Here is a 26141-nt window from a genome sequence, read left to right as displayed (position 1 = left end):
CAATCATTTGCATACCTTCAGGCGCATACTATACACTATCGGGTGTACGAGGGGCGCTTTGTCCGTTTCGAATTTTCTTTAGTAATTTTGTACAAACTAAGGTTACATGTTAATGTATAATTTTTACATTTCACATCTACTCTTCTTAATTGTACATTTTACGGATTGAATTTATCAGTTGTTGTTGAAGTAAAGTAATAAAACGAAACGTTAAATCTCTCTCTTCTTGGCTTTAACGACCTTACAGTTCACGCCAGCCATTTCTCGCCTACTAGACTTATTTTACCACGTAGCAAGAGTCCTAGTCAGTCCTTGCTACGGGGGAACGGTCCGGATGGGATACGAACCCGGTCCTGCCGTGTGGACCGACGCCGTTTATCACATGCATCCGGGCCGCCCCGGAAACGTTAAATATATAAATGAATATGTTAAAGGTATTAAAACACGAACAGCTTTGTTTTTTACTCGTCATTTAGTTGTTAGACTAAGAAAACGTGTAATTTTGTAGGTGTTTTAAAAAAATGTGTTTGATCGAGAGACATAGCAATGGAATCCGGAAGGAACTAATTAAAAACAGAAAAATCAAGATGGAAACAATTTGCAACTGGAACATCGGTAAGATTGTAGATTAATAAAAATTCAACCTATTGTGAATTAATACAATTAAACACGAGTATTAAGTGCACTTCATACCGTATAATGAAGTGCACCTTGCATTATATAACTAACTCGTGTGAATGTTGTTTGGGGTTTTTGATAACGATACATATACAGAAAACTCGTAATGCATTACATCCATAATATAACAATCTAGTATTTCACAACATTATCCCATTTTTTCCGATCGGACCCCGATAGGAACTAATTCCCCAATAAAGCTCAGTCCTTCATAAACTCAGGTGATTGAACTGGGCAGATTACAATATGATCCCACAAAAAACAAAAACAAATAAAAAGTCTTGAAGGTTCCCACGCATAGAAAAAAGAAAGAATTGGGTTAGGCACGTGTTTATCCCTTTTTTTTAATCAATTTCACAAATCAATGAAATACCTTCGATAATGCACTCACAATAACCGATCGTAATAGATACGATCCAATGCTACAACCATTCATTCTAGAAGCTTGTTATGTTTACTTTCAGCTGACCGGTGTCCATGCCGATAAAATGATACCTGGGACTACATTTCTCTGATACCGGAAAATCTGATTTACAACTGATAGGATGGTGTAGATTAGCGTACGACACGAGAAACATTAGGCACTTTCTAGAAGGATTTTTTCCCACCGGCCAGATACCGAAAAGCAATCCGAAATCGATTGCACCGGTCCAAACTGATGGTGCTGCTGGTTCCGGTGAGTTCCTTATCGAATTGTTGAGTGCAGATTTACGATAGACACGCTTTATCAAGATCGAGTAACGGTCTACTACTAGCTTCTACTGGTCGGTTCTGTTTATGGCTCCGTTAGATAACAACAAACGTCGTGTGGGTTCGTATAAAAGTCTTCGGCCGGGCAGTCTTTAACCACAAACTAGTTAGTGTCTTCACTCGCAACACACAACAACAATTCACAACATGAATACCCTTCAATTGCTAGCAGTAGCCTTCGTGCTTGGCCTTGTTCAGCTTGCCAGCGGGCAGATTGTCTCCACCGGACAATGCCAGGACCATCCGGTGCACGTGAACTTTGATGTCGCCCGTTACCTGGGCTTGTGGTACGAGATCCGTCGTTACGAGCAGGTGTTCCAGTTTGGTGGCGAATGCGTTACGGCCGAGTACTCGCTGAACGAGGATGGTAGTGTACTTGTCTTCAACTCGATGCTGGTGCCTCCGTCTCAGGTTCGATCGGCCGACACTGGCCGTGCTGTGATTGCCTTCCCGGATGAGTCCCCGCTGGAGGCTAAGCTTAACGTTACTTTCGATGCCGGTAAGTGAGGGTACAATATGCTTTACAGACTATGCGTTACACGCAGTCCTACTGACAAATTTGTAACTACAGCTGCCGTTGATGTTTCGGCCAACTACTGGGTGCTCGCTACTGACTACGACAACTATGCCGTCGTTTGGGGTTGTTTCGGAGTGGGCACCACTCTGCGTGCTGAGAGTGCCTGGATACTGTCTCGTACGCCCCAACTGTCCGCTGAGGCTGCGGCTGCGGTGCAGCAGAACGTCGATTTGTTCCTGAACGAATCTGATCTTCGCCCAACCATTCAGGATGCAGCGTTGTAAGTATTTCCACACTTTCCATTACACTTTAACATTTAACTAATACATCTTCTCCGTGTGTCGGTACAGCTGCTGCTCGATCGATCCTGAAATTACCTCATACCCACCGTGTCAGTAATGGTGCTACATGTTAAGGAGAATTTTTATTCCATGAATAAGAATCCCAAACAGACAATAATGTTTAGCCATAAGGATGAAATAAAAACACAACTTAAATTTGAAATTTTGTACTATTTTTTATAAAAGAGTGCTACAATGAGAGAAATGTTAACATAGATCCTACCCATGTCCATAGATACATAGACCCATGTCCATATATTCAACTTAAGTTGGGATTTTCTTCTGAGCTCTGCACTATCGGATGGTCCCTTAGTGCAACGATAAGTGAAGTCTAGGTTATTAGAAGCTCATCGAAATCGCTCAGTTCTCCTCCTCATGTTGACTAGAGGATGAAGAATTTACTTACCCTATTAAAGCATTTGATAACTCCACTCAAGACAAAGACGCTCCAGGAACTGTGATTAGACTGGTCGACTGGCACAACATTCGTATAAATACAAAACACCTCTACGCGGTTCTCATGCTATTTGCAAGATTGGAACACTTATGCGAAAGAACACGAGATGATAAGAGCGATCGATTGCTTGTTTGCACACAATATTAATGGAGTGATCGTATTAATCACACACACACACACAAAACCAAAACTTCCGAATAATGTGGCTGTCTACCTGCTTCACACTGTTTACGATCTATGTTTGAGGTTAGATGAGTTACGTTCGTTTGTGTACAAACGATCCTGGGTTGAACACCTGTCTACTTCATTCTAGACGCTTCACAAGATCACGCTCAAGCGGCATCAAACACCAAGTGCAATCTTCTTCAACGACTACCTTTGTCTTGCTTCGCCACAAGTCGAGGTGAGGTGTGATGAGGTTATCGCGCTTGATTCATTCTCCCGAATCTGGTGGGCAATGTTTCTGTTTGCTGATCGACTAATGGCCCCACACACTTTACCCCCATGCATTCGTGTAAATAACCATAGCGATCAGCGATGCGTTAAGGGTAATTTCTTCCATAGTCAGCACACGATCACCGATCAGTCTTGCCGTTGGTACCATCGTGGAAGGTTCACTGGGAACGGGAGTTTTAGCGAACAACACAATGGTTGCCCGTTTATTCGCGATTGTAGTGATTGGGTGTGTGGCCTGTGTTACCGGGCTGTTGACGGATGAGGCCTGTCCGCAAGATGTGACGGCGATGAAAGACTTCTCGCTGAATGATTTCGTTGGTCGTTGGTTTGAAATCAAGCGCTACGAACAGTTCTACGAGAAGGATCTGGATTGTGTGGTGGCTGAGTATCAGAAAACGGGTGACACTAGCATATCCGTGAAGAATGGTGCTTTCAGTCTGGCCAACAATACGCGTGTGGTTGGCGATGGTACGGGGGTGGTATCGTTTCCAGATGATGCGACACGTCCGGCCAAGCTTAGTGTAGCCTTCTTTGGAGCAAGTGAGTGTTGATAAATCGGGGAGCATTCATTGATAGGATGTTCATTAAAGCACTGGTTTCGTCTTGATTCATACAGAGCCTGAACGAAGCAACTACTGGGTGCTGGACACTGACTACACCTCCTTCGCCGTCGTTTGGTCTTGTGAACCGTACTTTAGAGATACTTCCAAAAATGTTCGTAAGTATTGGCAACGAAACGATAGCAAAGTGAGAGGAGATATTGTACAATATGGTTTCTTTGTAAACGCTAGTGGGATTCTGGATCTTCTCTCGCAATCCAACCTTCCCAACCGATGAGGCTGTGGTAAACCGTGTCGATGAGGTAGTCAAGAAGTATGCCGACGCGTCAAAGTTTGAGATACCGAACCAGTCCGATGAAAGATGCCCACGATCTTATTAATAAAAACAGGCTATTACGTCAATAATTCAGTTCTTCAATCAAATAAAAATGAATCGTGTAAAAATGACTCAAAACAGTAAATGGTGATAAAAACAAAGGAAACCCAAACAAATTACTCACAATCGGTAATAAGTGTTAAAGTCAGCCGATAAGATAACCTTGTTGGGGAAATGATAAGCTTCCACGTTTAAATCGGATCATAAGCAGTTTGATTATGAGTTGGTAACGATTTTTTATTGAGTTATACAAATATGTAAATGTTAAATTAAATACACAGCAACTTCAAAAATAGTGGGTAAGTATTGTTAGCTCCCTTCCAACAAAAGGCAGATCGTTGACAAGACTAAAACACGGGACACCTAAAGAAGGGATTCATAATTGAGGCGTTAATGAGAAGTGAAAACAACCTTTTAACAATGTGTTACGTACCGATCATCTTGTTGTCTGGTGAACCGCACCTGGCTACGATCGATGTAACGTCGCATAATGCTTTGGATGCGGAACATCACGTCCGTGTCTGCGGGTAGAGTCGGTGTCCGGGACAGTACCCAAAAGCTTTCCTCCGATTGCTCCTCACCAAGCGGCTGACAGTTCCAGACGACTGAGAACGTTTGGTAATCCGTATCCAGCACCCAGTAGTTCGATAGATCGTTAGCTATAATAAATGTGATAGTACATATCACTATTCAATCGCACATGGATACATCATCGAGAGAGTTCCGGTACTTACGAGCACCGAAGAACGACACATTAAGCTTGCCCTGAACGATCTCCTCGTCCGGGAAGGATAGTACGGCCCGGCCGAGTGCATTTATCGATGATCCATTGAACAAGTTGAAGGCCGAGTTGGACACCTCCACCGATGCGTCCTCATTGAGTGTATAACGCACCTGTACGCAGTCATAGTTCAGCTCGAACTCACTCTCGTAGCGCTGAACTTCGTACCACTTGCCGAGATAACTCTCCACCGAGAAGTATTGCTTCGCTTCGATCCCCGTCGGGCAGACACGATCGAATATGATGCTGGAGGAAGCTGACCCGATGAGACACGCCAGAGCTAGCGATATCGCACCAGTCACGAACGTGGTCTGCATGATAAGTTCCAAGAGGAAAAAGCTTTTTCACCGTATCAAGACACACCTGTACACTGAACCATCGGAAAGACGACCGTAAAGGCTTTATAGTTCAGGGGCGGCCCTGCATACAATATCTTCCGTACGATAAGGAACGCCACCATTCTCAAGTGATTGTTCCTTTTTCGGTTGCGATTAAAATCGTACACACATTTTCTACGCGCGTCACGAACCCAACCCGTGCTGGTGGTGTAAAAGTGTATCACAAACCCGAAACAAACCTCCCAAACCCCGGCCCCCTCCTGGGTTCCTTGGGGGCATTTCCTTTCGATATCAACGGAGCATAAAATTGGTTCCGAAACGCAATGCAATTTGGGTTGTGTCCACCCCTACCAGCAAGGTACGTGTGTGCGTGAGCCGTGTTTATCGATAAGAACCTTCGAGGGTGAATGAAGGAGAGTGTGGGGCATCGTGGTGAGGCTGTTGTTGAATTTATGTAACGTTCGTTTATCATACCTTTTTGCCCTGCGCTGATAGATCTCGACCTACCCTGTCGGCCCAAAACTCACCGTGGGTCCGCGTCGTGAGCTTCCGGTTGAATGATATTTCAATTTTCGTGCCGTGGTTTGTTTTTGTAGGCCGTGACTCGCCCAAAATGGGGGTGGGTGGGTGACTTCTCGAACAAACTCGAGCGCTAGGGTTTGTTTTGTCGGTTTAGTCACCCACACACCCTTGGGTGGTCCGTTTTTCGATTGGACATCAGAAGTCGGTTCGATTTCGACTTATTACTGATGATAGTGATGATGATGCTGAAGATGATACATGCTGGATGCAAATGAATCGAAACAAGCGGCTCTTATCACTTTCGATTCGTCTTACAAAACCCGCTTTACCTTATCTATGCAAATGATATAAAAAGAGATGCTCCCATGGATGGGGACGAACATAAATAGTAAGCGGTTGGTTGAGTTTGTTTGGAAGTTTAAAGGTGAAAATGTTTAAGCAATTGGTCTGCTGTGCACTGCTGGCAACGCTCGTCCAGGGTACAATCTTCGAGCGACCATGCCGTACGGATGTTTCGGCCGTGCAGGACTTTCAGGTGGATAAGGTAAGTCGGGTTGGTTGGGAGTGTGGTCGGCAAAGATTCGTGTGCCAATTAAACATTCTCTTCACGCGATCCCAGTATCTCGGGCTGTGGTACGATCTCGAACACTATGAGGCAAGCTTCGAGCAAAACACGGATTGCGTAACGGCCGAGTACAGCCGCTACGAAGATGGTTCCATCCGCGTGTTCAATTCTGCCGTCCGGCTAACGGACGGGTTGCTGTACGCGGTGGACGGTTTGGCACTGCTGAGCTATCCGGATGCTGAGGTGCTTGAGGCTAAGCTGAACGTATCATTCTACGGTGCACGTGAGTAGTGACAGCGGTGGTGAGTTCTTTTGTTTTCCAACTAACTGTCGTTGGGTCTCTAACACACACCCTGGGTAGCGAATGATGAATCGAACTATTGGGTGCTGGATACGGATTACGACAATTACTCGATTGTCTGGAGCTGCGAACCACTCGGCGAGGACCGATCGCTCGGTAAGCTTTGATAACGCTTGACGCGCACTTCTGTTTTTCGATGGTGACATAATATGCGTTTCTTTTCTTTTTTGGCTTTTGCTTTTGATAGAATACTATTGGCTTCTTTCCCGCACCCCATCTTTGCCGGAAGACGAAGCGCTGAGGGAACGAATCGAAATGCTCAAGGAAGTGAATGGAATTGTGGATGATGAGCTCATCGTTACGGAACACTTTGCCGAAGGGTAAGCACTAATTGGAAATGGTGTTAAGATTTGTTTTCTATAATAATACTGATTTACTTTTATTCCCTTTCTTGCACAGATGCAACAATAAACGCCACAGTCTGCTGTAAATAAGTTTCGTTTCACGTAACAATCAAACTGTTATGAAAAGTTAATAAAAGATTTTATTTATAACAGTTAAAAAAAAGAATTTCGCTATTACTTTCATTGACTGTACGTTGACCTTAAATCTGCAATTTAATCGAAAAATACTATGAATCGCATAATGTGAACTAGAGACGGACGATTCGATCCGAACCTGACAAAACAGGTTCACGATACTTTACTGGGTCGATCCGATCCGATTCTTTTTTTGAAGTGAAACAGGTTCACGATACTTTAGGTTCGATTCAAGTCAGTATCAAAGATCCGATATTTTTACAAGTTCGATCCGTGGTTTTCGGTTCGGTTCAAACAGATGTCAAAATTCCGATACTTTTTGATAGTTTGAATCGTTGCTTTTGAATCGATTCCAACTTGGATATTGTCGTTACCTGGTATCGGTTCGATCCATTACTTTCGGATTTTTTTTGCACAGTAATTACTCAAGATACGCGAATAATGCATTACAGAGAAATTCTGGTATCTCAAATATCGACGACACTCGAATTTGCTTTAAAGCATCGCTTATGTGTCGTATTAAAGAATCGAATACTTATTTTCACGTTGTGAAGCACATTCAATATTGATATTTCTCCTTTTATTTAATCCAGCAAGTTATGTGCTATGTGAACGGATTTTTTCAAACCTGGAAATATTTGCATAGAAATAGGAGCAGAATACTACAGAAAAAATTGACTTAAAAATTGAACAATTAATTTATAAACCACGATTATAAAAATAAATCCATAATTACAAAATACTAATAAGAAATTGTAATTTAAAGAAACTTTGTAATCCATATGTAGGGTATAACTTTTATTGTATGAAAAAAATTAAATAAATATATATAATCGATAATATTTCGATAATATCGATTATAATATATATAATCGAGGGCGGCCCGGTGGTGCATGTGATAAACGGCGCCAGTCCACACGGCCGGACCGGGTTCAAATCCCATCCGGACCGTCCCCCCGTAGCAAGGACTGACTATTCGGCTACGTGGTAAAATAAGTCTAGTAAGCCAGAAATGGCCGGCGTGACCTGTTGTAAGGTCGTTAAGCCAAGAAGAAGAAGAAGATATAATCGATCTTTTGTACCCCAGGTTCACGATTCGATAGTTTAAAAAAAACCGAATTCCGAACCGATCCTTTTTTTGAAGAGCTTTTCCAACACTAATATGAACGCTTGTCTTGCTTAGCAATATACATTTGTGGAGTACTGTAATGTGATAAATTAACCAGAAACGTTTACTTTTTACTGTAAAAAATGACCCTAAAGCAAAGAATGCCCCTTTTATGTACAAAAAACAAATTTAAAACTTACCAACGCCCGAAAGTATGCAATGCGTATTGCTTTGTTTGGCACTGTGGCTTAAAGACTATGAAGAGGTGGACATAATATTTGAAAAAGTTGTGGAGTATTTAAAAATAACTTTAAAAATGTACATTTCTAAGCTTATGAAATATCACTTAAAACATAAATGTTATCATGATAGTAAAAACTGAAATCAGCATTACATTAGCATGAAGATCAAAATGAATTTCACATAATGCCTAGCAATCAAACGCCTTTTATCGAAACTCTTTTTTATAAACACATTTCAATTTTGCAGCTCATTTGCATTTTATTCCTGAACATTTTACTACATTTCGCACTTCCTAGACTTAACCGTGCGATACAATACAATCAAAAAATACCCACCGCATTGGGTCAATGCGACGCAGATGCCACCAGCATCGTTTGGTAGCTGAAGATGCTTTGCGTAATCGTTTTTATCTTAAGACGATGGATTCGCCAAACCATCTTCAGTGTGTCTTCGGAGTTCAACCGAAACGGATCAACGAGATCAACGGTGCGCGATCGATCTCAGCGTGTTACGGAGCAAGAACTGTGGTGTTTCCCTACGTATTTGGAAATATAAAATAACGATACATAACGACTCTTTCGAAGTGTATTTAAAAATTGTGACGGTTTTTTTTACAAAAAAATATTTTAAACAAAATGATAAGTAAAGTGTTATACGTTTTTGCTCTGGCGCTAATCGCAAATAGGCCGGATGTGGAAGGTTTTCTAGTTAAGGATGGAAACTGCACACTGGCATCAGTTAATATACCGTACGTGAAAGACTTTGAAGTAGAAAAGGTAAGTTCGTTACAAAAGCACAATGCACTACCTGAAAGCATAAGGAAAGACGCCAAACAAATTGTGGAAAGTTTCAGTCGGATGCAACATGTAACGGGTGAAAGAGTGCCACCGCAAAATGTCACCGCGTTTAGGTAACCTTTTCCAAAATGGGTCGAATATTGCTGCGGATATTACATAAATATTACGATGTTACTTCCCTACCCTGTAACACCCTCAGCGGGCACGAGCTTTGGGGTCGAGTTTTGCCGAGGAACAAAGACGCCCCGCGATGTCACCGATTGTTATGGTTTATGGGGAATGGTTGTTCCCGAAGTGGGCGTCCCAAGCGGCTCGGTCGGTTTGGTTGATGTTGCTTCCTTAATTATGCTGCGGCGTTGCAGTATGCTTACCCCTGAAGCAAACCCACCCTTAGTTTGACCATAATGTCGCTAAAATTGCATAATCTTCGGTGGTTGTTGTCCATCCGATCGTATGCCTGCATCGAAAGAGCAGGATTTAATGGGGAGTGCAGCTAAATGTGTACGTACGGTAGGGGTATTAGAAGAAAATTCGACCTCTCGTCGCTGGTCGCTGTTATTGACGACCTGGTCAAGGCCGCATTCGATCATAAAATTTGCATAACCTGCCTTGAAAAACTTGGTTCGCTCAGCTGATTAACGTGCTGTTTGGTGCTGGAAAGAATGCCATCTCGGCATCTAGTAAGCGTCACTTTTCTCTCGATCATCTGTTACCGTGGTGCTAACGATCGACGACGCTAGTCGAAGCTAGTTTGAACTTCAGCCTTACGGACGTGATTTATAAAGACGCCACATCCCCGCGTGAATGGCAAAGATCCATCGAGAAGGGCTTGTTGTGTGTGCTATGTGTGTGGATAACGTTTCGTTCGCAGCTCTTTCGTAAAAGCCTTTCATTGTAGTAGCTCACGGTAGCTAATGATGACCGGTGATGCCAATGCCGACCGCTTGGCAATAAAGTGGCAATTGTATTAAAACCAACCTTCGACTTTGTCGTTTCGTTCGTAATCCATTCCACGGTCCATGGTTGTGATGCTAAGCATGGTTAGAAGATTTTTAACATTATCGTTTGCTACTTTTGTTTCCACTCAAACACTTGCAGTATCTTGGACAATGGTACGAATTGGAGCGATACGAGCAAGACTTCGAGCGAAACATGGAGTGCGTATCGATCGTGTACCGGAGACTAGAGCCTACCGACAGGACGCGGATGGAAGTAAACATTCGTGGCTATCTGCCATTCAATGAAACCGCCAAAACCTTCACCGGGACCGGTGTGTTCAGTGAAGAATCGGTACAGGATAATGCAAATGATACCACCACCACCACAGTCACCAATACGGTTGGGAAGATGATTGCTTCCTTTGGTAAAGGTGAGTCAAACATGATGATCTTCAATAAAAACCTCCCCACGATCACTCATCATACAATCTATTTCCGCTTCCTGATAGCTTACAATACAACCAAATACTTGGTAGTGGATACGGATTACGTCAACTACGCGATCGTATACTCCTGTGCTACCTTTGCCGAGATAAACCAGGCAGTGGAAGGCTACTGGTTGCTGTCTCGCACGCCCAATCTACCCAGCAATCCGCAAGTTCTCGAACGCGTAAAGTATCTCCGATCGACGTACTTCGAGCTAGCTCACATACGTGTTACCAACCACACGGAGGAACTGTAAGTATTCTTCAAAAAGCTGGAAGTACTATTACTCTACATTACAATTAACACTTTAATTTCTTCCTGCAGCTGCCCAGCGGAACAAAAGTTGCCGACAGAACCGAGTTTAGTCATTTTACCACCACTGTAAGATGGGTTGCGATCGAGCGTCGAAACGCATCATCTCCCCATCTACCACCTAGGTTAGTCCGCCATTTCCAGAGTGTGTGTGTGGGTTACCAGTAGATAAGTCAGCATAATCTATGCACTATCACAGTATAATAAAGAAACGAATGGAATGAAAAAACAGAAAATGAAAGTGGGGTTTGTTTGCATGTTCCTTGGGTTAACTTACTTTGCCGTACCAGTTTGCCGGGAGTTGTTGTAGCGATAAGAAGCGCGTTTGCCTTGTGTTTGGTTAGTTCACCATGAGTTTTACAGTCGAGTCTGGGAGGTTGCTTGTGTTGATAGTAACACTCACTTCAATTGCACTAGGTCAAAGAATCGTCAATCAACCGTGCCCAGATCTCGCTAGTCGTCCAATCGTACAATATTTCGATCTGCAACGTGTACGTATTCTCCAAAAAAAAAACCGAGTTGCACCATACTTTGATTCCTTCCTCTTTTTGGTAGTATGTGGACGGACGATGGTATGAGATCTCTCGTTACGATCAACACTTTGAGAAGGATTGTGACTGTGGGTATGCCACGTACACACCACAAGCTGATGGTTCGGTGAAGGTGCAGAACTGTTGCGAACGGTTGCCCAACACAACGCTCAAATGTAGCATCGGCAAAGCGGTTGTTAGCTTTCCGGACGAGTTCCCATTGGAAGGAAAGTTTAACGTTACATTTGGAGGACGTAAGTAACGGATAAGTAGTGGGTACGGTTCAAGAAACTTAAGATACGAACGGTTTTTTAACAGCACCGAACAATTCCAACTACTGGATACTGGACACGGATTATGATAACTACGCGCTGATATACTACTGCAAGAACCTTTCCGCAAGCAAGTCTGCCGAAGCGGCTTGGGTACTGTCGAAACAGCGTACGATCAATGTGGCTGTCCGGGACGTTGTAGATCAGTTGGTGGATAAGTACTTCGTACGACAGGATATGCGTGTTACGGAGCAAAGTCAGAGCAAGTAAGTCATTTTAAGGGCATTGGAATGTGGAGGAAACAACTACTATCATACTCCTTCGTATACTTGCAGATGCCAATATCCAGACACCAATGACGTTTAGAGAAGCGCTTCTCTTGTAGATCTCTCTTCTAGCAGATATTGTTGTTTGGTTTTTTTTAGTACTTTACAGGATGTCCAGTTTTAGATACATAAGAGAAAAGATTCAATAAGATTCAATTCACATCCTTCAGTGTGGTAGATACAGTAAATTGGATATAAAAAAAGTTAAAATCACTACGAAGTGGACTTTCCCCACACCAGAATTTCAAATCAATGTTATAGAAAAAAACACTTCCTAAACTAATAAACTTCATCTTTACCGTTCGCTACAAAACTGCACCATAAGCCATTGTCCACAGTGGCTCAATCTCACCTAAAGTCGGGACCAACTCTTCGATTCGTTGTGCGGACTCCTAATGCACTTCCGCCCGTTTTTTTCCCCCGAGGCGCATTTCACAGGGCGCATCGTACAAAACTATGATGATGATGAGTGCACAAAACTTTCCACCGCCCCCACCTAGGGCACCCGGGAGCCCGGCGCGGATCGCGCGTAAACGTGAAGCCATCAGAACACTTTGGCTAATTTTTACGAGCAGAGTTTGTGGAAGCCAAAAGCCAAACATGCGGGAGAAACCACGAAACCGATCCGTCGGACGAGACGCGAACCCCACAAAAAGGGAGGAAAAGTTTGAAATGAAAATGAAAAGTTAATGAAATCAGTACTTCGGCTTCGAATTGCCAACGGATTCGTGTCGTCGTCGTACGGAATGTGGTGGAAAGGGAAAGGCGGTTTTTTTTAGCTCAAGTTGCAGCTCTTCACTTTTGTTGATAATTAGCGTTTTTACAGCTTTGGTTGAGCTTAGTTCGAGTAATTTAAAGTTTTGTTTTTTTCCCGCCCGTTTCGTTGCTATTTAGTTTCATGTTTCCCTTCGCGGGAGAACAAAAAAAAAGACGATACAGTGCAAAGGTTAAATTAGGTTGCAGTTTATTGGTTCTTAACACCATAAAGTGGAGTAAATGGTTTGTAGAAGAAATTATCGTTTCGCGGAAAAAAGCAGTTTGTTTACGAATTGATAATTAAATGTTCTACTGAGTAGCCATTTCACCATTTCTCTAGTAGCAAGTAGATAGTTTATTGGGCTGTAGAATAAACGATTATTGTTTAACATTACACAGTTTGTAATAACATAAGCATACATTTATTATAATGTGTTGGTTTCACAAGCGATATTTGTTTGTATGCAAATACGTTCTACTGATAAGCCATACAGCGAGAAGAACCGAGCGAAGATCATCAGCAGCACACACATACGATCACTCTCTTTCTCTCGCCCGTTTTGACTTTGACTGCGATTTTAGAGAGAAACTGTATCACTAGCTCAAGGAGACGGGTGATCTCCAGACCACAGGCCAATTGGGTCAATACGGTTCCGGCGTCCGGTTGTACAAGAGAAGCTGTGCTGTGTCGAGATTTGCTACTGTGTACAGATTACTTGCTTTCGGCAATTTAGTTATCATAAATTCGGTCCCCCAAAAAAAAAAAAACAACACAAAAGTGGGCGTTTGCCTTACTAGTTTGCCAAAAAGCAAAAACCCAAATCCCGACTGTTCAACTGTGTGAAGATGAAAATGATCCCATTTTGGATGGTTACAATGGCGTACCTTTGGTGTGCCATTGGTGCCAGTCATGGAGCGATACTAACGACTACCTGCATGCAGTTTGAGGAAGATTACAACTTCAAAGAGGATAAGGTAAGCAGCGTATTCCGTGTAGCCAGCAAGGACTACTGTAGACTGTGTTTTTTTTTTCCTCCAAAATAGTTCGCCGGAACGTGGTATGAGGTACGGCGCTTGAACGACCCGTCCGTCCCTCACCACGAGGATTGTGTGGTGATGAACTATCGCATTGGAGAAAAAGGTATCTTTAACATACGCCAATCGTACCAGATCGGTGATGAGAGCGAACCGATCTATCGTGGCGGTGTGGCAGAACCGAAAGTCTTACAAAACGCCCGTATACCGAAGTTTTTGGAGCGTTTTAATACGACCGATGCCGCCGATCCGGGTAAGTGGCATTTTTTGGGTTATTCCAAATTGATGTGAATCATCCGTACAGTGCGCTGTAAGACCGCAAAAGAAGCAGCACACCCATACACAGAGCCGAGTCGGGGGTCTGATGGTTAGCAACAAATGGCGGTCGGGTTTGATCGTTTTGCTTATCACACAACAATAAAACACTTTACACTTTGCAGACACTTCGATCGACATAGTGGCAACGGACTATAGCAGTTACGCGGTCATTTACTCTTGCACCTCGATCAATTCTACGCATAAAATTGGTAAGAAAGCAAATTTGCAAGTCCGTTTTGCAGGCGTTTCCCATATACTAAACAAATAAACGTTACGCTCGTTTCAGAATCGGCCTGGGTACTATCGCGCCAACCGGCACTGACAAAGAATGTGGTCGAACTGGTGAACCTTTTCCTCGAGACACGCTTTACCCGGGCAGATCATAAATGGCGTGCCACGATACAGACGGCCGATTACTGCAAACCAACGCTGGTGGAAGATTTGTCCAGCCACAGTGCGGTTAGCCGTGTCCGGTTTAGCATCCCGCTTGTCACCTTGTTCGCTGCGTTGCTGGTGAAAGTGTTTTACTAACTATTTTTAAGTGCCAGAATAATCGTTTTTTAAGGATGCATGCTACCTCGTCCGACCCTAGTCATGAACGGGCGTATGTATGGTTGTAGTTAGTGTCCATTAGGTGTAAAATCCAAGCGGCGTTCGGTTGAACATTGTGAAGTAAAAAAAATGCCATTCATTGGTATCAATCTGTTCAATGAATTATGGAATTATTTTTTTTGTTTTGCATCCGAGAAGATTTTTTTTCATCCGAGAAGAAGAGGACTGTTGACAGGAATTTACATTTTTTACAAAGTTACAAGCTGCAAATGCATTGTACAAATAGAATGCAAATATGCTTGTGGGCATACACCATCGCGCACAGATCGGACACAAGGTGTTGAATGACTAGTTTCCGCCTTTTGCCTGTTGCCAAATGCTAAATTGAAATAAGCAGTGTTTACTTAACATGTTATCATGTCTCTACAATCTGTTTAGCTTTTTTTTTGTTCTCTGTTCGGGCTGAACGGGGTGGATGGGAAAAACCCGCCGGAATTAGTTGCAACAGACAGTTGATTACACTGCTGCAGTTGAGCCATAAAAATAACCTTATCGAAAGGCACTATTATTCCGCTTGAGGGGGATAGTTGACAAACAAAAAAACGGACAAAGAAAAACGAAACGGATATAAATCCCATCTCTATGCGTCCCATAACTTGGAGGCCGCGATACAAATCCCATTTGTCGGAGGCTTGAGAAGTTGTTAGAAATTTTAATGAACCATTCACCGGATACGGTTGGATTTGCGTTTGGTCTTTTCCTTTGCCATGCTTCCCCTTATCCATTTGTGGCAACATGTCTCAGAAATCTGTACATTTTCCACTGCGCTTGCACGATTGCTTGCAACTCTGGTCCACTTCTGGCGCTGGTGAACGCATTTCCGACATTTGTGGAGCAAGTTGCTAACTAGTTTTGGCAAGTCGGAAAACCGGAAACGAGGTGACGACACATCTACGCGCATGGGCGCGTACTAAGAGACAAGTGGGGCACAGACAGGATTCTAATTAATGTTCATTATCTGACGAACGTTGGCATGGTTGGAATTCGGAACCACAGTGTGATTACCAGTTTTGGGAAGTTTACCATTACATCTTCGGGACTTCAAGTGTGCGTGCTTTGGTGGTTGCTTGCCAGATTCGAATGTTAGGATAATTAATGCCTTCCGGTAGCCTTCCACAGGCACAAGTAAAAGGCTTCTTAGTGTCAGTGAAATGAACCGAATTTCACTCATCGTTGCGCTGGAAGTAGCAGGATCTTTCATATGGTAAGTTTGACCGCGGGGATTTTTTTTTTGTTTTTAGGCATTTGTTTGGTTCTTATCGAGCTTCCGAGTTCGAAGAAACGCCAAAAGTGTCGAAAATTTTGACAGCACCGATTTTTGAAGCCTCCCAAAAACGTTTCGCAGCTACCCCATGAGCCAAGGGCATTTTGGTCGAAGGACTTAAAATTGGAGACTTAAACCAGGCAAAAGGGAAAAAGGGACTAGGAAAATGTAAATGATTTTCCCATCACTTCTTGGAAAAACCGACTCGCACCACCATCAAGCTTGTGTACCCGGGTGGAAACTTTTTCTTTTACCTTTTCGGAAACTGTCCAATGGGATTATGCGGACAAGAAGTTTACCGAAGCGCATTCAGCTCTAAAAGAATGAAAAGTAAGTGTGTAAAGTGAGAGAGAGACACACACACACACAAAGTGCTAAAAGAAAATCCAAATGCAAATCAACTTGGTAGGTAAAAGTTCCTTTTTTGGTGTTGTTGTTGCTGCGCTACCACTTTTTTGTGGGGAGGGTTCCAATACGTACAAAAAGTCCATCACTGGAAAGGACTTCGCAGGACTACGCACCACGTACTTTCCCATTACCAGGTTTTTGTGGGTTTTTGTATGATTTTTTTCTTTCTTTTTCCTTCTTTTTGCTACGAATTCGATACAACCATTGAATCGACAACTTTTCGCGCATTTCCACAGGTAAACGGTTGGCATTTGGCAGAGAGAGAGAGCGAGAGAGAGAGAGAGAGAGAGAAGGTAAAAAACCGAATTTGAATTGTAAACGGCACTCGCTTTGCTAGACGATGGAAACGATGTTAAGATCACTTACGAGTCGTGCTGTCGATTTTTGGGCAGAAACACTCAGTTGCAGTTGGGGGAAGGATGCCACCCTACCACATGCCCCATGAATGAATTTTAGGTTTCATCGTGAAGTGTGTGTACCGTCGCATTGCAGCACATCGACCGATGTTGGATACAAATTCAAAAAAAAATGTAACGATATAACGCCATCTTCACGACTTCACGACTGTGCGCGGGGGCTCATTTTTGCATTTCGATGTGATTTGATTTTTTACCATAACTTTCTGCAAAAGCATCCCCCCGCATCGGAAACCCTTTTTCCACCTCTCTCTCTCTCTCTCTCTTCCACGAGTAACGATGAGGTACTACAAGTGTACATTTTTATTTAATGGATCAGGAACAAAATCGGGGAGGTGCGGACATGCAAAATGAAAACTGTCAGTGAACTCCGTCGTCAAGAAAACTTTCAACTCATTCTCTCTTTGCAAAAGGAAGGAAACAAACCAAAAAAAAAAACGAACAAAGAGATATCCATTTATGTCCATTCACATACATAGACGAAACCAAAACTTGGAGAAGCAACGAAAAAAAAATACACCTTCCATCGTTCTACTTGAACCCAAAAACCCGTTCCCCAACTCCGTAAATAGCGTATGTCTTCCGCCCTCCCCAAGGGTATTATCTATTGTATTTTTGCATAATTTATGGTAAAACCAGCTCCTTTTCCATCCGTAAGTAGCGTTCGCGCTTTTCTCTTACCCTTACACACTTCCTGTGCGAGTAATAATAATAGTAGGAAAAAAAAAATAAAATAAATAAAAACTGGACAAAAGTTTAGCAAAAAAGAAGGACCACAAAATTCTCACATAAATCCGTTCGGTTAAAAGAAAGCAAAAGTGCCCTTTGTGCAGCGTTGAAAGCGAAACGGGAAATTAGAAATAAAAAAAAAGATGAAACAATATGAAATAACATCACACAGTAGAAAACAGACACAAGGAAGAAAAAAGAGTAACCGAGAAGTGAAGTGAAAAGATTTTAATCTACTTTACATAAATTATGTCACAACATTCCGCTGACGGTACAACACCTGGCGCTTGGTTTCTACCATTCACGTGTCCACTTCGCTTTTTTTTTTCTTACCACAGAACCACCCACTAAGTCCGGGTGTTTCGCGAACGTTTCGCGAAAAGTAATTTGTCGTGTAAAAGTAAAGACACCAGGCAACAGCCAACTTTTTTCCCCGTAGGCAGTGTGGTGTGGTGTCTGTGCTGAAAGATTTGCATTTCAAATGCTTCACAATCAAACTACCTTGCCTCTTCTGGAGTTTCTTGCCGAAGTCCCGCCCGGGTCTCGAGTCTCGAGTTTATCTCTTTTGACCAAATGCTACATTAAACGAACATTACCATAATAAAAGATTAAAATATACTTCCCTATCTTGAGCAGAAAGTGCGGCAAACGTTGGGATTGTTTTGCCTCTGCTTTTCATTAGCAATAACATTCGATACAGTGGCACACCAAACACAACACACCGGGTCACACATATCGGCTGTCTGCCGAACAATTTGTTGAGCCAAAAAAAGGTCCCATCCCCTAAAACTTGCCGTACTTCTGTTTGGCCGATACAAATGATCTACCGTAGCAAATCGTATTACGAGTCGAACCTTTGAGCTCTACCTTTGAGCCGTTTCAAACCGCTTGGTTATCTTGCCGCAAACAACAGATTGTGCACTTCTCAAGCCGGATCAAAATACACCCCGGCAACATACACCCTATTGGCACAGAAAACAACCAATTTGTTTCTATTTACATTTATATGTACCATGTCCCTTTTGTTTTCCACCCTAAACTGTACCAGACAGAAGCCATATTTCAACGACCATCCGATGGATACTCTCATCGATCAAATGCAATTTATTAGCATCAGCAACAGCATCAGCCCCCCTCCCAGGCAAACAACGGGCAGCACTTGGAAGCTGCCAGGTGAGTTATTAATTTTTAATTAACTTTCCCATCCCGCATCCCAGCGGCGTGGGCTTTTTGTTGTAATGTTTCAACAAACTATTTACAAACCCCTGACACACGCGTCCGTTCGATGAATAAAGCATATTTATGTGAGAAAGGAGAGGGAAGTTGTTTTTTTTTGGTTCTCTTTGCTAGCTTGCTGGAATATAAAATTGACCATTTTTTGGGTGAGGAGCCGACCGATCTATAAGAGCGTTGGAACAGTCGATAAATCGTTGGCATTTTAATTAAAATTTAATTCATTATTCTGCCGTCGGTCTTCATTTTGGTTTCTTCGAAATTAGAGCAATATTTAGGACTGTGTGGGAAAATGAAATGTTTTTTTGTTCGTTCCTAGAACCCTAGTCCTAATTAGTGTTCCAGTTGCGCTTGTTCGAATGAAGTTAATGTAATATTTTTGATGCCAAGTGTATAACTTTAGGCGCAAAAATTTAGCAAATAAATCTTGCCCCCTAAAGTTATGCAATGCTTATCAAAAAAGTAGTAAAAGAACTCGAAAAGCGATCGCGTTTTTCCGATCACAATCAATCTGTTTTGAAAGTTTGGGCGAACGTTGGCAAACTTTCTTCACTCTTTTCGTGAAGTAAGGAACTTACTACACGCTTACAATTCCCTTTTCGTGCAACCACACTTGAGCGATGAATTATTTAACAGCTCCATGTTACAACACGGCGCGTAGTGCAAACTTTTTGACAGTGGTTCGGCTTCGGATTAGATTCAATTTATCCTTAAGACACTTGCACACGCACTTCCTTCGGGGTAGTCGCATCGAATGACACAAAACGAACCGAACCTTCCACCATACCATGGTTCATTCATTTAATCAGCTAACTTCATCGTGACGACCGTAGCGCAACCGAAAACCGGAAACGGAAGGCAAAATACACGGACCATCTTACGTTACCCGCCCTTACAGGTTTGTGCAAGGGTAAAGGGATGTGGCTACTGTTCATCACCATCCACGCGGTTCTCGAGCACGCACACACATTACGGATGGTAATTGAATTTAACGTGTCGCCAGAGATGAAGGACATCGCATCTTCCACAGCCGAGTGGCAACATAATTAGTCCTTACCCCGTGACGCAAAAATCCCATCCTCCCGGCCCGGTATGATGAATCGTAGCAGCGCAGGCATTTCGAAAGTAATTCATAATTCATCGGGGACGTAACATCCAACACGGACGTTACCGTGTGCCTTCCCATCAAAGATTCGGTACCGGGGCGGTACGTTGTTGCTGTTGATTTTGTTTCACCACTCATTTTCACCATCGGGGTGAGCCTTAAAAGTGGCTCTTTTGAAAAATATTGTGCTCACACTCCGGCTTGAAGTACTGCTTGACACACACGCCTCGTACCCGCAAACCAGCAGGCTCCATTCACACTTGACGGCCAGTGTTTCATGTACGTTGAGGCATAAGCATTTTTCGCACAATTTTTGTCGTTTTTGATTCATGTGTCTGAATCTGGGGGTTGGAGAGGGGGGCAGTTCGTTTTATCATTCCATTTTGAAGAATCAAACAATTTTACCATTTTGTGGTGATAAAATTACGAGGAAATGAACGCGTTAAATGGAGGCAAATCAAGTGCAACTCTGACAAACACATAATATGGGAAGCGTTTACAATCTGTTACACATCTGTAAGCAGTGATGTGCTGTTCTTGAATAAGGTTTGTGATACAATTGCTACTAAATAAATTTATAAATAAACAAAATTTGATAAAAAACTGCATACGCGCCTGGATGGATGGATGGCAAAAGTTGATAAGGCCTTACGAGATTTTCAGATTATTGTTTTTATTTTTTATTATTCTTTTTCTATTTCAACCATTATTTGAGTGAAAAGAAACTTATTTCAACAAATTCCCTTTTAAATACCACGATTTATAAATTTTGCTAAATTTCTCAAAAAAAGGTAAGGCTATAATAGCCTTAAGAAATTTTCAAATTTTTGGGTTTTTTATTTTTTTTTTAGATTTTTTTTATTATTTTTTTATTTATAGCAATATTTGAGTGAAAAAAAACTTATTTCGAAAAATTCGCATGAAAATACATCAATTTATAAACTTTGCTAAATTTCTGAAAAAGGCTAAGCTTTAGGAGATTGGCAAATTTATAGATTTTTTTGTAATTTTTTATTATTTTTTATTCTTTTTTATTTAACGCATTATTTGAGTGAAAAGAAACTTATTTCAACAAATTCGCATTCAAATCCATCAATTTATAATGGCGCCTTTTAATTACAACCAGCGGGTGGTGATCAACAGTGATCGAAAGCATTGCGTATTGCATACTTTGAGGCGGATTTTAAGTATCTACACCAGAGCTCCCCAACCGTTTTAGTACCGTGGGCCACTTTTTGTTCGACTTAAGTATATCGCGGCCCACATGTGCCGTCTATGAACGGACTCGTAATGTATGTATACCGCTATTAAAGCGATTTTTTAAATAAAATTTTAATAAAAATTGTCATTGTCCATCGAGAAGCGTAGAATGTTTTCGTCACGGTAAAACGCTTGAAATGGCAAATAAAAAATGTTAAAATGATCGGTCCAACGACCGAAAATTTCTTCCGCGGACCACTTCTACTTAAGCCACGGACCACAAGTGGTCCGCGAACCATAGGTTGGGGACCACTGATCTACACAACTCAGCGGAGCATATTTTCTACTGAATAGCCGTTTTCATAACAAATAACGTATTGTCCTTTATTGTGTTCTATTCTTGACATTACATGACCATCTACTGGTAAATATTTCTAATCTATTCTTCAAAATCATCTCACTTGCCGTTCTGTTGTACAGCAAAGCAACGAACCATCCACCGTAAACCAACGTTAGGTGTGAGTATTATAACAAGCACAAACGCATTTCCCGACAACATGGGAGCTGGGGGAAGCTTTCCTTTTATTCTACCGGAATGGTCGAATCAGTCGGACGAAAATTTTAAGCGCTAGCATCTTTTATAAGATTGTCGTAAATTTTTCCGCTTCTCCGCGCACACTCGAGGAATTCATCCGCGCCGTGAGTGTGTGCGCCCTCCACCAGCCTGTTTCTTTGAACTGAAGCGTGGAAGTACGCAAACCAACGCACCAGTGTGGCGCAGCGATGCGGTAAAGGAAAGAAAATCACTACTTGAGGTGGCACCCGCATAGACACAAGCCCGCAAAGGAAAATCTGTGTGTGTGTGTGTGTGTGGCCTTGTGGAGAGCTTTCCCTCACAAAAACCCATCCATTCCATCCTGGGGAAGAAAACCTGTGAAGCGAAATGCCAATTCCTTTGAAGACGGTTTCGCTCGAGGGATGGAAGAATGAAGCGAAAAAGCCCACCCTTATCCGCGACGTAACATAATTGTACCGTCGAAGCATGACGAGTGTGCTCGGGAACCCGGCCCTTCTTGAGGAATGATCTTCCCGAACGATGTGTTCCTAAGCGTGCTTTCTTGTATGGTTCGATTATTAGCTTATCCCGTTGATGCGATGCACGGTTCAGAAAACCTCAATCATAACACAAACGATTACCGGAACATAATCAAACGAGAATGTCCCGTGGGCTCCAGGGCGACCCCACTTTGTGCCCGACGGTACCATCCGTGAAGCATGGCATCAGAGTCAAAACTTCAAGATGCTCTCGACTGAATAATATGTGGAAATTTATCTGCCCAGCAGCCGGAAGCTTCTTACGAACGGCATTGCTTTGGGTACTGCCGGTACCATTAGTCATAAAAGTGCTTCAGTTGGGATTTATATCGCCTACGTGCCTTCCGCTGTCGAACGTATATATCCGATGTGAAACAGTATCCATTCCGCCAGTATCCAGCAGAAGCAGTGTCTCGAGTGTCTGTTTGCACGATACAGCACGACCGGGCACAACGTGTACTAAGCGAATCGAATGCATTTACTAGCAACAGCGGCATGGAGAGGATCACAATCTTACAGCACGACACAACCGTACGGTACTGGCATGCTAATGGGATGTATTGATTGCGTGACGGTAGATTTGTGTGCGATGGTTCAAACAAAACATTAGTGAAAAATAATTCCATTTCCAGATAATTCATTATTCAATGTATTCCTATTAAATTATTTTGTGTAAACCTGAGTCTATATCAAGGATAATTGTTTCACATTAGAATTACTCCAGAAGTATTTTAACTTCCGGACTGGTTCCTTGAAACGCATTAGTATTTCGGTACAACTACCTTTAATGTTTTATTTATAATATTTACATGAGAAAATGTATGAATGGATGATCGTAAATTTTGTTTTCAAAAATTCTCACTCTGAGAATTTTGAAAAGGCTTTTCATTGCCAAAAAGAATTTCGCCCTAAAATTATGTGGATCAAAAAGATGAAAATGATTAGGGAATAATGATGAATTATATTTTTCCATTTTCCAACATCAATTCTAGTCTTGAATATGGAAAATTTATTGAATAGTTCAACGTTACAAGAATGTGCTGCACAATTGCATACTTTTAGGCGCAATTGTGCTTAAATTCACCACTCCACACGAATTTGCTTCAGTTTCCATCATCATCAACGGTGTGCTTTCGCCCCCCCCCCCCCCAAAATGGAATCGTTTCAGCCGAGTCGACAAAACCGCGTCGAAAATTCATTTGCTTTACACGGCAACAAAATATCCCCATTAGCTGGCCAATTCTGGTGGCAACTTTTACGTTCTACCCGCTTCGTTCAGTAACCCTTCACAATGGTGCCTGTCTTACACCCTGTGGCGTCTTTATCCGTGGGGTGTTTTGTTTCCTTTTATCGGCATTCTATCAAATTTAATTACCGACGAAACGCAACACCGTAAGGGAAAAGCATTTCTGTCATTTCCCTTTTTCCATCCTCTTGCACCTTCGTTCCAAAAGCCAGTCGTAAAAATGTTCGCCCATGGTTCCCTGGGCTGAATTTATCACCCGCTGCCAGGGTAGCAACGGGTAAGAAGTTGTTTTTTTTTTTGCTCTGCTGAGGTTGGAACATGGACACATTTTTGGGAAGAAATTTATCGCTTCATTAAATTTTCACCAAAAGAAAAATTGAGCATCACTAGCGTACCACACCCCCGGATGTGAATGGAGGGATGTTTGGGGCGGATGATGCCGTGGTGTGCGGATGTTTTCTTCCTCTGGCACAATCCAGGTGCTTTTTTGCGAAACGCCAAAAGTTTGCCTTTTGTACAATCTTTTCTCCACACGGGAAAGGTGCCGAAGTGACGTGGGAAAATTCGGCGGAAAATAAGGAGCAACGGCAGATAAAAGCGAACAAATGAACCATGAACCATTCGAGTGGGTGGTGGTGGTGGTTGGCGGTGTATAGCACACGTACCAAGAAAGGAAAACTCGGTGTGGCAGAAAAGAATGAAGAAGGAAGGAAAAAAAAACAACATTACAACGCTTTCTCATCGTTTAAGCAACGGAAATGCTGGATGGCAAAGTAAACCGTACGAGGATGTTTAGAAACGCACCAACACTCGAATCGGTGGATCGGAGGAACACTCACACACTTTGGCAGATTTTCACCACCTTTCCCGCTGTGTGTTCTCCAACCATTTTCCATACCCCTCCGCGGATCCCCCCCGAGGGGGGATTAATGAAGATAATAAATGTTTAATTTTTTAATCGCACCAATGAGAGTAATTAAAGAAATTTCCCGTTTGCAGGGGCCACTAAACTTTAGGGTGGTCGTTTTGGGGTTTTTTTTCTTCTTCTAGCTTTCTCTATTTCCTCATTCTCAACCTTACGCCTAAAAGAAAAGAAGAAGAAAAAAAAACAATCTCTGCTGGCAAAACAAAATTTAATCCAACATTGTTAAGGGAAAGTTTATGCTTTCGTCCTTTCCCAAAATTAAAGAGAAAAAAAATGGAAGAAAAAAAAACCCCAAATGTCCCTACAAAACAAAACAATCAAACAATACACATTGCGTGAGCGGTGGCTTTACAGTACACGATGGATGAATGTTGCTTACGTTCGTGTCATATTCCTTACGATCGTTACATTTCCTTGTACCATGAAGCAGAAGAATGATATTAAACTCCTTCCCAACACGTTAACGTATAATCTTTAATGATTCTTTACCAAGCAGCAACAAAACATGAAACGCCATAACTAGACAAGCGCCAACCGAATTGGAGGAAACAGTGGAGAAACGGGGAAAGGTTGGAATGGAAACATAAATAACGGTGCGCCATAATTCTTATGGCTCGAGTCAGCGTAAAAAAGGGGTAAAAGATGAATAAAACTGTTTAAAAACCAAACAATACTATCAACATTAAGGCCCGATAGGGTGGGTTTTAATTGTGGTCATAATACGATTATGTTGACATTTCCTGCGCACCATGAACATGAATCTGTTGCAACCACATGGCTGAGTGATACAACCAAAAAAAAAACAAAGGAAAAAAGTTTGTTACAAGAATTACGCCGTGGGTGTTTGTTTATTTGTAAATTTACCATTAATGGTATATCGTTGAATTATGGCTACAATGATAGCTGGTCCCGTTTGCTAAAAAAAATCTAGCAATTCGTGTTTGGATTCTTTTACGATTTATGGTTTTTTTGTTGTTGTGTTTAATTTAGGAAAAGTTTGGAAATAAAATTAAAATAATTACAGTACCCAAACTGTACAGAAAACCAAATTGAAACCAATCTTGTAACCACAAAGATACATAAGAAAAAAACTTTTTTCCTTTTTCTCCAACAAAACGGACGAATTTGTTTTAAGGAAAACTTTTTCACCCACCGATGACATATTGGCAGGTTTATAATACATTACCAATACAACTTTACCGAGTGGATATCCTCCCTTTTAAGTGATGGTGAAGTGAAGGCCAAAAAAACCCTTTGCGACACACACACACACACATCCGCATCGTATCCTTCCCGGTCAATGGAGCGTGGTCAGTGACACATGTCGTATGTCTATGTCGGCCTCACCAGTTTAAACTACATCCGGAAGGGGTCTTCGATGCAACCCGAAAAGATAAAAAGGGGTGAGAAAAAAGTTTCCCAAACGTCACCGTAACTAAACCACCGGAACCGAGCTGACATACAAGTTTCGTACCGTTTGAGGTGTACTGGTCGGTTGGGTCTTCTGCTACCAACCCTCTACCTCCTTAAATAGCTCGTTTAGGGAAGAACCATTCGGAAGCCACACTAGTTGTATGTAACCTAAGCCGAAAGCTGGGCAAACTTT

At 42.2% G+C, this 26141-nt stretch overlaps 6 protein-coding genes across 7 annotated transcripts; 5 read left to right on the top strand and 1 right to left on the bottom strand.

Moving 5' to 3' along the window:
* Positions 1 to 362: 362 nt before the first annotated feature.
* LOC125761920 (apolipoprotein D-like) lies at positions 363 to 3198 on the top strand. Its single transcript, XM_049423515.1, has 3 exons — positions 363 to 1927; positions 2000 to 2225; positions 2296 to 3198. Exons 1-3 carry the CDS (start codon positions 1576 to 1578, stop codon positions 2342 to 2344), a joined length of 627 nt encoding a protein of 208 aa, XP_049279472.1. The 5' UTR covers positions 363 to 1575; the 3' UTR covers positions 2345 to 3198.
* Positions 3199 to 3303: 105 nt separating this feature from the next.
* On the top strand, positions 3304 to 7201 carry LOC125765736 (uncharacterized). Its single transcript, XM_049431170.1, has 8 exons — positions 3304 to 3739; positions 3816 to 3917; positions 3991 to 4131; positions 6166 to 6320; positions 6396 to 6624; positions 6703 to 6798; positions 6890 to 7022; positions 7102 to 7201. Exons 1-8 carry the CDS (start codon positions 3391 to 3393, stop codon positions 7130 to 7132), a joined length of 1236 nt encoding a protein of 411 aa, XP_049287127.1. The 5' UTR covers positions 3304 to 3390; the 3' UTR covers positions 7133 to 7201.
* Positions 4396 to 5362, bottom strand: LOC125761922 (apolipoprotein D-like). The gene is made up of 3 exons (XM_049423517.1): positions 4870 to 5362; positions 4569 to 4794; positions 4396 to 4498 (listed from the first exon to the last, which is right to left on the bottom strand). The coding sequence occupies exons 1-3, from the start codon at positions 5231 to 5233 to the stop codon at positions 4483 to 4485; spliced, it is 606 nt and encodes a 201-aa protein (XP_049279474.1). The 5' UTR covers positions 5234 to 5362; the 3' UTR covers positions 4396 to 4482.
* A 1931-nt stretch (positions 7202 to 9132) lies between the features above and the next one.
* LOC125761919 (apolipoprotein D-like) lies at positions 9133 to 11306 on the top strand. Of its 2 annotated transcripts, none has more exons than XM_049423513.1 (4): positions 9133 to 9308; positions 10428 to 10698; positions 10777 to 11005; positions 11078 to 11306. In XM_049423513.1, exons 1-4 carry the CDS (start codon positions 9168 to 9170, stop codon positions 11136 to 11138), a joined length of 702 nt encoding a protein of 233 aa, XP_049279470.1. In that variant the 5' UTR covers positions 9133 to 9167; the 3' UTR covers positions 11139 to 11306. The 2 variants fall into 2 exon arrangements, with proteins under 2 accessions (XP_049279470.1, XP_049279471.1); XM_049423514.1 differs by lacking the exon at positions 9133 to 9308 and adding an exon at positions 9919 to 10351.
* Positions 11307 to 11311: 5 nt separating this feature from the next.
* LOC125761921 (apolipoprotein D-like) lies at positions 11312 to 12517 on the top strand. The gene is made up of 4 exons (XM_049423516.1): positions 11312 to 11556; positions 11621 to 11849; positions 11914 to 12133; positions 12203 to 12517. Exons 1-4 carry the CDS (start codon positions 11416 to 11418, stop codon positions 12231 to 12233), a joined length of 621 nt encoding a protein of 206 aa, XP_049279473.1. The 5' UTR covers positions 11312 to 11415; the 3' UTR covers positions 12234 to 12517.
* Positions 12518 to 13537: 1020 nt separating this feature from the next.
* Positions 13538 to 15016, top strand: LOC125761918 (apolipoprotein D-like). Its single transcript, XM_049423512.1, has 4 exons — positions 13538 to 13924; positions 13994 to 14237; positions 14425 to 14511; positions 14589 to 15016. The coding sequence occupies exons 1-4, from the start codon at positions 13796 to 13798 to the stop codon at positions 14831 to 14833; spliced, it is 705 nt and encodes a 234-aa protein (XP_049279469.1). The 5' UTR covers positions 13538 to 13795; the 3' UTR covers positions 14834 to 15016.
* Positions 15017 to 26141: the final 11125 nt, after the last annotated feature.

Source organism: Anopheles funestus, chromosome 2RL (genome assembly GCF_943734845.2).
Source record: "Anopheles funestus chromosome 2RL, idAnoFuneDA-416_04, whole genome shotgun sequence".
Taxonomy (NCBI): Eukaryota; Metazoa; Arthropoda; class Insecta; order Diptera; family Culicidae; genus Anopheles; species Anopheles funestus.
The sequence above is the reverse complement of the archived record's forward strand: the minus strand, read 5'-3'. Positions and strand labels throughout refer to the sequence as shown.

Coding starts and splice junctions, on each gene's coding strand:
- LOC125761919 (XM_049423513.1), top strand. CDS start 9,168: ATGATAAGTAAAGTGTTATACGTTTTTGCTCTGGCGCTAATCGCAAAT. Junction 9,309..10,427: donor AAGACTTTGAAGTAGAAAAG/GTAAGTTCGTTA, acceptor AAACACTTGCAG/TATCTTGGACAATGGTACGA. Junction 11,006..11,077: donor ACCAACCACACGGAGGAACT/GTAAGTATTCTT, acceptor TTCTTCCTGCAG/CTGCCCAGCGGAACAAAAGT.
- LOC125761920 (XM_049423515.1), top strand. CDS start 1,576: ATGAATACCCTTCAATTGCTAGCAGTAGCCTTCGTGCTTGGCCTTGTT. Junction 1,928..1,999: donor TAACGTTACTTTCGATGCCG/GTAAGTGAGGGT, acceptor TTGTAACTACAG/CTGCCGTTGATGTTTCGGCC. Junction 2,226..2,295: donor ACCATTCAGGATGCAGCGTT/GTAAGTATTTCC, acceptor GTGTCGGTACAG/CTGCTGCTCGATCGATCCTG.
- LOC125761918 (XM_049423512.1), top strand. CDS start 13,796: ATGAAAATGATCCCATTTTGGATGGTTACAATGGCGTACCTTTGGTGT. Junction 13,925..13,993: donor ACAACTTCAAAGAGGATAAG/GTAAGCAGCGTA, acceptor CCTCCAAAATAG/TTCGCCGGAACGTGGTATGA. Junction 14,512..14,588: donor CAATTCTACGCATAAAATTG/GTAAGAAAGCAA, acceptor CGCTCGTTTCAG/AATCGGCCTGGGTACTATCG.
- LOC125761921 (XM_049423516.1), top strand. CDS start 11,416: ATGAGTTTTACAGTCGAGTCTGGGAGGTTGCTTGTGTTGATAGTAACA. Junction 11,850..11,913: donor TAACGTTACATTTGGAGGAC/GTAAGTAACGGA, acceptor GTTTTTTAACAG/CACCGAACAATTCCAACTAC. Junction 12,134..12,202: donor ACGGAGCAAAGTCAGAGCAA/GTAAGTCATTTT, acceptor GTATACTTGCAG/ATGCCAATATCCAGACACCA.
- LOC125765736 (XM_049431170.1), top strand. CDS start 3,391: ATGGTTGCCCGTTTATTCGCGATTGTAGTGATTGGGTGTGTGGCCTGT. Junction 6,799..6,889: donor CGGCGAGGACCGATCGCTCG/GTAAGCTTTGAT, acceptor TGCTTTTGATAG/AATACTATTGGCTTCTTTCC. Junction 7,023..7,101: donor ACGGAACACTTTGCCGAAGG/GTAAGCACTAAT, acceptor TTTCTTGCACAG/ATGCAACAATAAACGCCACA.
- LOC125761922 (XM_049423517.1), bottom strand. CDS start 5,233: ATGCAGACCACGTTCGTGACTGGTGCGATATCGCTAGCTCTGGCGTGT. Junction 4,795..4,869: donor TGTGTCGTTCTTCGGTGCTC/GTAAGTACCGGA, acceptor CATTTATTATAG/CTAACGATCTATCGAACTAC.